This window comes from Protopterus annectens, chromosome 1.part0, assembly GCF_019279795.1.
Source record: "Protopterus annectens isolate FY-2018-M chromosome 1.part0, PAN1.0, whole genome shotgun sequence".
Lineage (NCBI taxonomy): Eukaryota > Metazoa > Chordata > Ceratodontiformes > Protopteridae > Protopterus > Protopterus annectens.
In genome coordinates, this window is record NC_056725.1 from 1,307,561,774 (window position 1) to 1,307,573,882 (window position 12,109).

Here is a 12,109-nt window from a genome sequence, read left to right on the forward strand (position 1 = left end):
CCAGGGGCTGCTGCGTGTTGAGTAAAAGACTGCCACTGCCTGAGATATTGTACACGGACTGCAATAATGGGTTCTGGGAAGCCTGCAGGGGTCTTTGTCCAGGCAAACTATAGCCTCATACCAAACAGGGATTTGAAATCCAACCAGACAAAGAATACACCTGTTTCTGAAGGATTCTTGTGTGCCCACCTGAGAAAAACTGTGGGATTCTCCATCTCTGGCCAAAACCCTTCTTGACTTGGTGGCATGGTAGGGGTTCACAATCAGGGCCAGACTTTCTACCACTATCTCACTGTTGGATAACTTAAGCGCACTATAAGCAAGCACCACGGCTGGGCACCTGTTCCAGATGTTTGTGTATAGAACCCCAGAGGCTGTATATGGAAGACAGGATCACTTCTTCCCATCACTGTTGTTAACAGAGTAAACTCAGCCTGATCTCTCATTTGTTGATTGACAGCATATTAAGTGCAAGGGGACAGAAAAAGTCACACAGACCAAAACTGAAGAAAGAAGCTTGGAAACGATATGTGGTCATTGAATCCCTTACATTCTCCTTACTGTTTAACTGAGGTGCAGAATTATGCAAGGGACCATCCAGATAATTCCTGAGCTGACCATCTTCTAAAGGTCATCTTGTTTGAGGGTAAGCTAAGGTCTCAAGTTAATCACATTTCGCCATTCAGATGATTAAGCTGAATTTATGAACCATACTGCAGTCCTTAACACTGAACGTTTAGTACAAGCAATAAAGGCAGTGCTACTGCGTACCACCGGTGATCTTACAACTACAGGAACACTTCAGCCGTCTGTCTCTAAAACATCAAAAGAAAGAACATGCCAATGGTAAAAACCGAGCTTGTAGTCCAAACTGCATTTAAAATGAGCAAGCAGAAGGGAAACAGCCAAGCAGCATAGGGGCAGTGCTGTTGATCTTAGCATGGAGGGTGACATTGTGATGTGTACCAGTCAGAGATGTGCACCTCACAGCATTGGAATCATTTCAAGAACTGTGCTATATTGGAAATACCAAAAGGGCAGACCCCAACAGTTGCCCAATGCAGTGAGTTTTTGAAGTCAGACTTCAAAATACCTAGAACAGCAACACACAGACAACAGATGAAAATCAACCAAGTAGTTCACCCACTGCAAAGGTCCCCTTAAAGAAAAAAGGGGGTGTAAACTATCAGGTCTTATGTAACGTGAATCTGTTTCAATAGGGCTTCAAATTGTATTGAATGCAACAGAAAGCATTTTTCAACTATCATACTATTCCAGCAAAACACACTGAGGTACTCATCAATTACCTCTTGTTCTGGTTTCATCCCCTTGTTAATGTCCGTTGTCCTATGTAGTGAATCTGTCTGAAGTGGTACTCCTGTTTTTCTTGATCCAGAAAAGATATTTTTCAGGATACCGAATGGGAAAAAATACCATGCTGCTGAAATGAAAAAAACATGAAAACCAAAGTAAACTTCTCTGTGAACAGTATTGTTTGATCAGACTGCAGTCACCTAAGCAAAATACTACACTGCTAAACTGATATTAATCATAGGGACATAATGATATAGTATTTTTATTTTACACATCTGTTAACCATGTAAGCCTATTGGACACAAGTGTCCATCTTCACAGTCACACAGTGGGCAAATGCAGGTAAAAGGACTCAAACCCTTTAATTAAACCTACTGTAGTTCCACCCCCCTCTTTTGTTACTGTGTATGCCCTGGCTTTCTGCCTGAATTAGACAATTGTCCAGGTATGGGTATATTTGAATATTTCTTTACCTGCAAAATGCAATGACTGGAGCTAGGCATTTTGTGAATACCCTGGGCACAGTAGATAAGCCAAAGGGCAGTGCAGAGAACTGCTTTGAAGCGTAGGTATTTTCTGCAAGATTGCAATAACAGCCACACAAAACCAAGTAAAATGAAAAAGTAGAATCCGGTCTGGCAGCAAAAGAAAACCTTTTAATTAAAATAATCCATAATACAATAAGTAAAAAAGCAATAATCCAGTTAAGTGCTTTCGTTTGTCACACTGAAACTTCTTCTGACAATAAGAAACCTCACTTCCTTCTGTTAAAACCATTTGAAATCCCCTCCTTTCAATACTATTGGTCCATTTCACAAAAAACATGTCAGCAAAATGACAGCAAATTCACCCCCCCCACCTTAGACACACAAGACTGAAGCATATCTAAAAGGTATAGCCATGTAAATAAGCTGAATATACCTCAAATAATTGTGTTCTAAAACCATTGTAAAACCTTAAAAATATAATAAACAACTGAAATGCTGAGTACATGTAATACCTATGTAAATAGTTATAAATGTAAAATAAACCTGAAATAACGAAAAATTATGATCGCAATATGCTGAACGCATGCATAGTTTGGCGGTGTATAAATGTATATGTTTTATGTATGAAATACAAGTATGATGTATGATAAAGTACAATACCAATAATAATAAAAAATATAATAGTAAATATAAGGTATAATAGCCATTATGAATATTCATGATGGAAAAATAATAGAATAAATCATCCCTCCAGGGATTTTAATTTTAATATGCTGTTAAGGGAAAGAGACTCATTCAGGCCTGGCCAAAAATGTGCGCACAGGCGAATTTGCCACCCCAATTCCATTTTTTCTAAATGGGCTGGCCATGCTCCCCCAATCATTGTTTTTTTTTAAATATCTAAAACAATGAATTTGAACTGATGTGTGAGGTTTAAGCAAATGTGTTTTGCTAAAGCATTATTTTCAACTTTGTCTCTAATAGCTCTAAGATGTTCACCCATCCTTTTTCTTTCAGTTTCCTTTCTGTTTTCCCCACATAAAATGACACAGAATGGGTACACATAGCACAATAAACCTTTTCGGAAAAACAACAAAATCTACCCATGATCTTAATATACTGCCCATTTACAAGAACCCCACAGGTTTCTAAAATAAGGTTACAAAATTTACATCAACCACATTTATACATGTGGCCTTGACAATTATTAAAAGTAGTCTCAAAACATTGCTTGAGGCTGTAATAAGAAGTTATGTACTCACCATAACGTTCCATCTGAGTAGATAGACTTCATTTGTCAGCAACCTGTGGGTATCTGATCCGACTTCGGATCCGAGCCGGCAGTTTCAACAGCTTAGATCCGAGCTCCTAGCTCCTCCCTCTACCCATAACCCCCTGCCAACCCTGACTTGACCTCAGATCAAGTTTGCCCCCAAGCAGCAACTGCTACAGATTTACCAATTTCAAATGTCATCTCTGAAGACTGCAAAAGTGAATGATGGAAGGTCAGGGGGAAGGAGGGGGGATGGTTGCTGACAAATGAAGTTTATCTACTCAGATGGAACATTATGGTGAGTACATAACTTCTTAATCTGAAGTAGTTAACTTCATTTGTGCAGCAACCTGTGGGACAGAGTCCCCAGCTACCTGAATCTTGGGCGGCCATCATGGAAGGATGTTCCGGAGCACTGCAGAGCCAAAGGATGCTCTCCCTCTGAAGATAATATCCAGCTTATAATGGTTGATAAAGGTATGAGATGAGGCCCAAGTGGCGGTTGAACAAATATCATCTAAAGGAACCCTGGATCTAAAAGCAGCAGAGGTAGACATAGATCGGGTAGAGTGGGCACGGACTCCCTGAGGCACGGGCCTACCAGAACTTTCATAAGCCAAAAGAATACATTGCGAGATCCATCGAGACAACATAACTATGGATACAGATTTTCCCCAATTCTTTTTGGCAAAGGAGACGAGCAACTGGTCGAATTGCCTATGACCAGATGTCCTATGAATATAGAATCGAAGTTGTCTATGCACATCCGAGTGTAATTTGTATTCTCCTTTGTTGTGATAGTTGGGAAAGAAGACTGGCAGATTAATGGACTGGTTGATATTAGATTCAGAAGCAACCTTAGGGAGAAAGGAGGGATTGGTCCTGAGGTAGACTCTATCCTTGTGGAAGGTTAGATACGGGGGTTTGACACAAAGGGCCTTAATTTCAGAAACTCTTCTGGCAGAAGTAATGGCGACGAGAAAGGCCGTCTTCCAAGACAAATACTTGAGTTCCACTGAAGCTGCAGGCTCAAAGGGGGGAGCTGTCAAAGCCTGAAGCACCAACGACAAATCCCACGGAGGTACCACTTCCTTCACCGGAGGTCTAAGCAGGAATGTGCCCTTCAGGAAGGTCTTGCACAGCTTAGAAGTGATCAAGGGACGCAGATCATGTCCGACATGGTAGTGAGAGAGAGCTGCTAGTTGAACCTTGACAGTGGAACAGCTAGCTCCCTGGTGAAATAATCCTGATAAGAAGTCTAGCACCACAGGTAAAGGAGCTGTGAAGGGATCCAAGTTTTGACATTCTGCCCAGATAGAGAAACGCCTCTATTTGCTACTGTAAACCTTCCTCGTAGAAGGCTTATGGGCTGCAACTAGAATAGCTTTGACTGGGGAAGAGATGCCGGGAGTCCTGGCTAGGAGTGGAACTGGAGCAGCCAAGCTGTGAGCTTGAGGCTGTCCAGGTTCGGGGTCGGGAGACTCAGGGGGTGGGAGATCAGATCCGGGAGGGGATCTAGAATCTAAGGAGGATTCACCAGATGAGACCAAAGGTAAGGAAACCAGGTTTGACGAGGCCAGAATGGGGCAATGAGGATAATCCTGCTCCCCAATCGACTGGCTTTCTGTAGAAACGTTAGCATCAGGAGGAGAGGCGGATAAGCATAAAGCAGACCGGGAAACCAAACATGCACCAGAGCGTCTCTCGGGGATTCCCTGACTTGGGGAATTAGAGAGAAATAGCTGGTGCATTTGGTGTTTGAGGGAGAGGCGAAGAAATTGCAACAGGGCTGCCCCCATTTGGCAAAAATCTGATTCGCTACCTGCGGATTGAGAGACCACTCGTAAGGGGAAAGGATGGTGCAACTGAGTTTGTCTGCAGGATGTTGGACCGTCCCAGAATGTGCGTTGCAATGAGAAAACGGTTGGCGGAGATCGCCCATTCCCACACTCTCATGGCCTCTCGACAGAGTGGGTAAGACCTGGTTCCCCCTTGTTTGATGTACCAGACAACAGACATGTTGTCCGTCTGGATCGCAATCGTCCCTACGGGAAGAAGGTCCTGAAGTGCTTGCAACGCTAACAGCACTGCCCTCATCTCTAGGACATTGATATGCAAAGAGGTCTCCGTAACGTTCCACGTGCCTTGGACAGTCCTGCCCGAAGAGTGCCCCCCCACCCGAGGCGGGAGGCGTCCGTAGTCACCGTAGCCAGGGGAGGCGCCATAGAGAAGGGGCGTCTCGTGTGGAGATCCAGAGATTGCACCCACCACACGAGAGCCCTCTTGCAAGCCCTGCTGAGGGAAATGGGATGACTCAGAGGGTAGTGAAGGAAAGACCACTGGACTTGGAGGGTCCACTGTAAGACCCTCATGTTGAGATATGCCATTGGTAACAAGTTGATTGCCGCTGCCACAGAACCTAGAGCCATCAGGACCAACTCCACTGGAGGAGATGAAGATAGGATGGCCCGCACATGAAACCTCAGGGTTCGAAGTCTCTCTGGGGTTAAGAAGGCTACAAGATTGATTGTGTTTAACCTGGCCCTGATGAAATCTATGACTCGGGTCGGGGTGAGAGCAGATTTGTCTATATTTATTGTGATCCCTAGCCAGGGAGCAAGGCGAAGAAAATGATCCCTGGCTGTACAGAGTAGATGCCTTGTCGAGGCGGTCAGGAGCCAGTCATCCAGGTACGGAAAAACCTGTATTCCCTGGAGCCTCAGGTGGGCTGCTATCACTGCTAACACTTTGGTAAACACCCTGGGGGCTGAGGTGAGACCAAAGGGGAAAGCCCTGAATTGGTAATGACTGGCCCCTAGCCGGAAGCTGAGAAACCTCCTGGATCGTCTCTCCATTTGAATATGGTAGTACGCATCCTTGAAGTCTATCGAGCACATCCAATTGTTCTCCCGTAATAGGGGGAGAATAGATTGAAGAGTGACCATCCGGAACTTTTCTTTGGTTACTGAAAGGTTCAAAAGGGAGAGATTGAGGATTGGCCTCAAGTCCCCCCCGTCTTTTTTGGCACCAAAAAGAACCTGGAGTAAAAACCCGATCCAAGCTGGTCTGGGGGACGTGTTGGATGGCTCTTTTTTCTAGTAGCTGCCGGATATCCGCAGCTGCGACCTCCCTCTGATCGGGTGGGACATCGGGGAGGTGTTTGGGGAAGAGAAGAGGGCAACAGAAGGGGATCTGGTAACCTCTGGATATGATGCGAAGCACCCAGCGGTCTGTCGTGATGGACTCCCAAGCTGCCAGGTGCCTCGAGAAACACCCCCCGACTGCCTCCAGAGTGGAGCAGTCGGGCAGCCCTTCAGGGCTATTGCGTGGGCCGATCAGAGAAAGGTTCTCTGGACCCAAATTTCTTCGGGCCCCCTCTGCCTCTAGGGCGGCGTCCTCCCTGTCCTCCTCTGCCACGGAAGGACTGGGGGGGGGGGTCCGGAGCGGACTGGGATTGTTGCGACTTCCGGAACCACATCTTCTTCTGTCCCTTTTGGTTCTTAGAGAAGGACCTCTGGGGAGCAGAGAAGCGGACTCCGACGGCAGACGTCTTCCCGTCCTTTTCGCTCTGGATCAAGGTGTCGCGAACGGTCTTCCCAAATAGGGCAGAACCATCAAAAGGGGCATTTGCGAAAGACGCCTTGAAGGGTTCCGCAAAAGCACAATGCCAGAGCCAGGCCTGACGCCTCATGACGAGACCTGCTCCGCTGGCTCTAGCAGCTCCTTCCGTGGCATGGGATAGTAGCCGCATGGAGGTATTGGAAATGGACCTAAGAGTGGCCATACGGGTGGAGTACAACTGTTTGTCCTCCGCCGACATGGACTCCGGGGGCAATGCAGCATATTTTTTAATAAGATCCCGCTGCAGCCGAATAACGTGTGCCATGTAAGTTCAGTGACCTCACCGAGAAGGACACTGAACTAAACACCCGCTTCCCTAGGCGGTCCATCACTCGGGACTCCTTGCCCGGGGGGTGGACTGAGGGGCTCTCCTGAGCTAGTTCCCTCTTAGTGGCCGCCGCCATCAACATGGCATCTATGGGGGGGGGACCCTTGCTCCAGTGGGGCCTTGTCGGCAGGGGGACTGAGGATCCTGTCAGGGCATTTCAGGACTGGCTCCACAGTGTCTGGCTCCTTCCACGCCCTGGTGGTAATCAGGTCCACCAGGGGGTCGGCCGGAGGGACACCCAAGAGATAGAAGGGCCTGCTTCAAATGCCTCCAGGAACACTGCTTCGTCCAAGGTCGGCTTTGGGGCAGACCACTCCCCTCTGATCCTAAGCATTTCCATGATGTCCCCAAAGGGGACATCCTCGGGGGTGGGGGTGACCTTGGGGAGCCTTCCCCCTCCTCCAAATCCGTGTCTTCGGTTAAGGACTCAGGGGAGTCCAAGTGCCTCCTCTTGCACTTCCGCTTGTGGGGGATCTCCTCGGGGGGGCTGTCCGAGGAAGCCTCACCAGCAACATCCTGTTCCAAGGGAACGACCTGGGACATTGAAGCAGGCTGTCCCTGGGGCTGGGTGATGGAAGTCAGACCCAACAGAGAGGGAGTGCGGGGCGGAGCTGTGGCAAGGACCGGTAGCCTGGAAGCAGTCGACAGAGCCCTCTCCACCACGCCGAACACCGAGGGAGAGCCACTATCTCTGGGATCCGAGAGCGGGCCCTCACTCGGATCAGACAGGCTGATCGGAACCGGTGCCGAAGCAATCGGATCAGACGGCCCAGTATGCTCCGACCTGGACGGCGCCGAAGTCATACTGAAACCCTCGGATCCGAAGCTCAGCCCTCGGCTCAGAGAGCTTGGATCCGACAAAAACGGACCCGACAGGCTCGAGGGAAGTCTCGGCGCCAAAGTACCCAAGACTATCGGCGCCGACCCACCCCTGGTTCCAAGACTGCCCGGCTCCGAACCTGGGAAGCAGGAAGAAGAAGGAGCTATCTGGGCAAAGAAAGGGGTCGAGCTCCCCCCCGGAGAGGGGGGGGGGGAGGCAGGAGCACTCCCATTTGCAGTTGGGTATGGAGGAATCTTCGCATCATCCAGTTCAAGTCTGCGTCCGAAAGGCTACGCATAGATCTCGAAGAGGCCACTGAGGCAGGACGGGAGTGCCGCCTCGATGACCTCGAAGGAGATCAGGTCTCCTCCTCCTAAGGACCCAGTGAAAAACAAGGGGACCTGATCCGAGAAGGAGGAAACCGGGAAGCCGTGGAGGGAGAAGACCGCTTAGCCGGGAGGGGCAAAGCGGAGGCCTCGGCCCTCCGCTTGTGGTGCTTCTCCCTCCTCTTTTCTTTCCTGGCCTCCCTCTCCTCTGGGCCTACAGCGGGAGGTTGAGTTCCGGCCCAGGGGAGAGAGGCAGAAGTGGCCGCCGCCGAAGCCGCGGAGGTAGCCACGGTAGGACAAGAGGCTGAAGCCGAATCTGGGGGCAGGAGACCTTCCAGGATCAGCTTGGATCTCTGGTCCTTGAGTGCCCTGGGGTTGAACGCCGCGCAGATGGTACACCCAGAGGAAAGGTGTCCAACCCCAAGGCACAGAACACACCGAGTGTGGCTATCAGCCGGTGAAAGCTTATTGCCACACTCGGTACACTTCGAGAAGATAGGTTTTGGGGCCTCAGACATTTTAAACTAAAGAAACACACACGCTAGGCCCCAACACACACACACACACAGACCCTAATGAACCAGCGAGGGAAAAAAATATATATAAACTAAAGAAGGGAAACAGGTACGGGCCTAACACACAATACTCACACCAAAGTATAGAAAAAGTAAAAAAAAAAAAAAAATTGTCTATTTTTTCTCTCTCAGAAACCACTACGACGAAGCTCAAGAATCCAGCTGCTGTCAACAAGCTTGGCAAACTAGATCTGAGGTCAGTCAGGGTTGGCAGGGGTTTATGGGTAGAGGGAGGAGCTAGGAGCTCGGATCTAAGCTGTTGAAAACTGCCGGCTCGGATCCGAAGTCGGATCCGATACCCACAGGTTGCTGCACAAATGAAGTTAACTACTTCAGATCCTTTTTTGTACACAATGGGGGGATGTATATCTAATTTATTCCTGAGCAAAGAATCATTCAACAAAAAAGCCCAATTTTTCTCTAAAATAGATCTAATAGCAGAGCTATCGGAATTAAAGGTGGTAACAAAACTACACTTAAAATTCCGATTAATAGTATTATTGTTATTAGAAGTATTCTGATTGTTCTCTGCAGTAGGTATTGCTGAATGTTCATTATCATTATTGCTTGGAATAAAAATATTAGGGTTTGTTTCTTGCACAGTGGTTTCATTTGTTAACAAGGGTTTAAAGTGACCAATACGTCTCTTGATGCGAACCTCCTGTATAACATCATCCACCAAAGGAATTGGGTAACCTCTGTGTAAAAACATGTTTTTTAGAAGTTCACATTCAAATATGAAGTCATGCCATTTAGTGACCTTTCTAGCTGCCCTCACCAATTGTCCCTTTAAGACGGCTTGTTTCTGTGTATGTGGATGGCAGCTTTTGTAGTGCAAAAAACTATTACTGAAGGTTTCCTTGCGGAAGATTTCTGATATAAAGGAATTAGTTCCATAATCTTTTCTCAATAGAACATCTAAGTAAGAAATCTGGTTAAAATCCTTAACAGTTGTAAATTTTAAAAAAGATGTAGTTTGATTAATATAATTCACAAAGTCATCAATTAATGTACTTCCACCATTCCACAAAATAAATATATCTAAAAAGCGTAGGTATATCTTACAATACTGAAAAAATGTAGATGGAAAAATGTATTGTTCTTCCCATACACACGACTATATTTGCGTATAGGTCTCCACACGGAGAACCCATAGCTACTCCCTCATTCTGTAAGAATAATTTACCGTTGAACATTATAAAGTTGTTTTTACGTATACTGTCCAGCAGTTGTTCATACTGGCTGATTTTACTTTGTGTGAAGCCCCTTTTAGGTCAGGAAATTATTTACTCATTCGATACCAGTCCCATGTGGTATGACAGAATATAAATCCTTTACATCCACAGTAATTAATATATCTGTTTTATCAAATTGGACTTGTTTCATCCTGGTTAGAAAGTCCCATGAGTCTTTAAACAAGTGAGATTCTGCCATAACAAACCGTTTCAATTTTCCATCCAAGTATTTGGCTATAGGATTAGTTATCGAACCTTGTGCATCGACAATGGGTCTCAGGTGGTTTTATAATATTCTTATGGATTTTAGGGACTCCAAACAGGACAGGTGTCCTGGGATGTATTACAGTCATGTAATTTAACTCATCCATATCAATACTACTCTCAATAAAAAGATCATATAAAATACCCCTTTTACGTCTGTGTGCTCCATTCATTTCATTTATGGAACTTGGGCTATAAGTATGACTGGTTAAAATTGATTCCATGTTATGTAAATAGTCACTTTTATTAAAAATAACCATGCCACCCCCCCTTGTCAGGTTTTATTAACCTGATATTTTTAGAATTCATTAACATTTTTAAATCATTGTTCTCCGTTCTAGTTAGATTGTACCTCCTTTTGCAATGTTTGGCAATAGTTTGGAGGTCCAATTCACACATTTTTTCAAAAACTTTAAATTGGGGTGTAGTGGTGGGTTGTATGTACTGGAAACATAAAATGGATTGATCAATTGCATATTTGACAAATAAAAACGACAAATTAAGTTTACGCACAAATAATTTTAGATCAATAATAGTTTGAACCAGATTCATGTTCTGATTAGGGACAAATGTTAACCCCCTTGATAAATCACAAATAGATGCATCAAATTCTAAACAAGAGTAATTATACACAGCAGAATAATTTGCTCTATTAGTCAGAATCTTAAGTTCAGGGTGAATATTAGGGCTCATTGCCTGCGACCTCGCCATGGTCCCTTGTAGTCGTTGCCCCTCCCCCTGTTCGTGTAGGACCCGTTTCATTGTTGTTCGCCCCTGACTGGCCAGCTGTTCACGGCTTGGGGGTTGTACTGATTTTGTTTCTGTTGTTGTATCCTTTCTGATCTCCTCAAGGGGGGATACATGCCCATGTCCAAAAAAACATTTTAATTATCCGTCGCTTCATTCCTGTTGTTGTAAGCTTGGCCCTCATGTTGATTGACTAGAAGAGAGTTATCAGTCAATTTTGAACCCCATTGCTGTGATTTTGGGGGTGGGGGATATGCATTGTTCTGATATGCAAATACATCACGTTCAATTGTTTTGCTTTTCCTTTCTTTAATTATATTCATTTTCTCATCTATTGATTTAAAAACTCTCTCATAGTCAAAGTTATAATGATTAAACCCTGAATCTTGTTTCACTAATTTATCCAATTCATCAGCTTTTTTTGATAGAGCTTCAATGGTTTTGCAATTGTCATTAATAACTAGTGTCATATAATCAGCACCAAATTTGTTGAATAATTTCAACAATTCATTATGTAGGCTTGAATTAGGTATTAATCCAGTAGGAAAACGCCAAACGCGTAGCCCTTTAGGCACTAAATTCTTCCTTAAACATTCACCAAAGTAAATGTCCATTTGCAGGCTTTTTATTTTAATTAAAACAATCCAAATCGGACAATTTGTCCTGAAAAGATTTTTGCGTACCTTGTGAGAGGGTATTTATTTGTGTAAATCCAATTGTATTGTTGAGCCACGCTGTCAGCGATCTCCGCTGTGCAGAATTTGAAGGAGCATTTGTGCATTGTTCAGTAGGCAAACTGGCCACCTTGTTAGGCAAATTCACTTCTCGGTGCAAAGAGGTAGACGGTGAAGTTAAATTAACCATCTTGAATGGTATTACTTGCTTCACATGGTGGAGTAGGGTGGAGGGATGTAGATGGAAGTTGCAAGAGAGAACACTGTTCTAAAGCATCAAGTCTTATCAGTTAGACATTGAATTAAAATAGTTAAATCTCCAAGTGCATTATTTTGTGTTTCGTTAGTCTCCGCCAAAGCCGGTTCCATGATGCTCAAGCACGAACCAAACTTGCAAGAAGAGCCACACAAAACCAAGTAAAATGAAAAAGTAGAATCTGGTCT

General features: G+C 45.3%; 1 protein-coding gene across 1 annotated transcript in view; it reads right to left on the reverse strand.

Annotated features, from left to right (window-relative positions):
* Positions 1-1,193: 1,193 nt before the first annotated feature.
* LOC122801633 (SUN domain-containing protein 2-like) overlaps positions 1,194-12,109 on the reverse strand; it is an 874,347-nt gene continuing 863,431 nt past the window's right edge. Inside the window, exon 8 of the mRNA XM_044071146.1 lies at positions 1,194-1,441. Within this exon, the coding sequence (XP_043927081.1) occupies positions 1,194-1,441 (248 nt within the window). The remainder of the gene's footprint in view (positions 1,442-12,109) is intronic.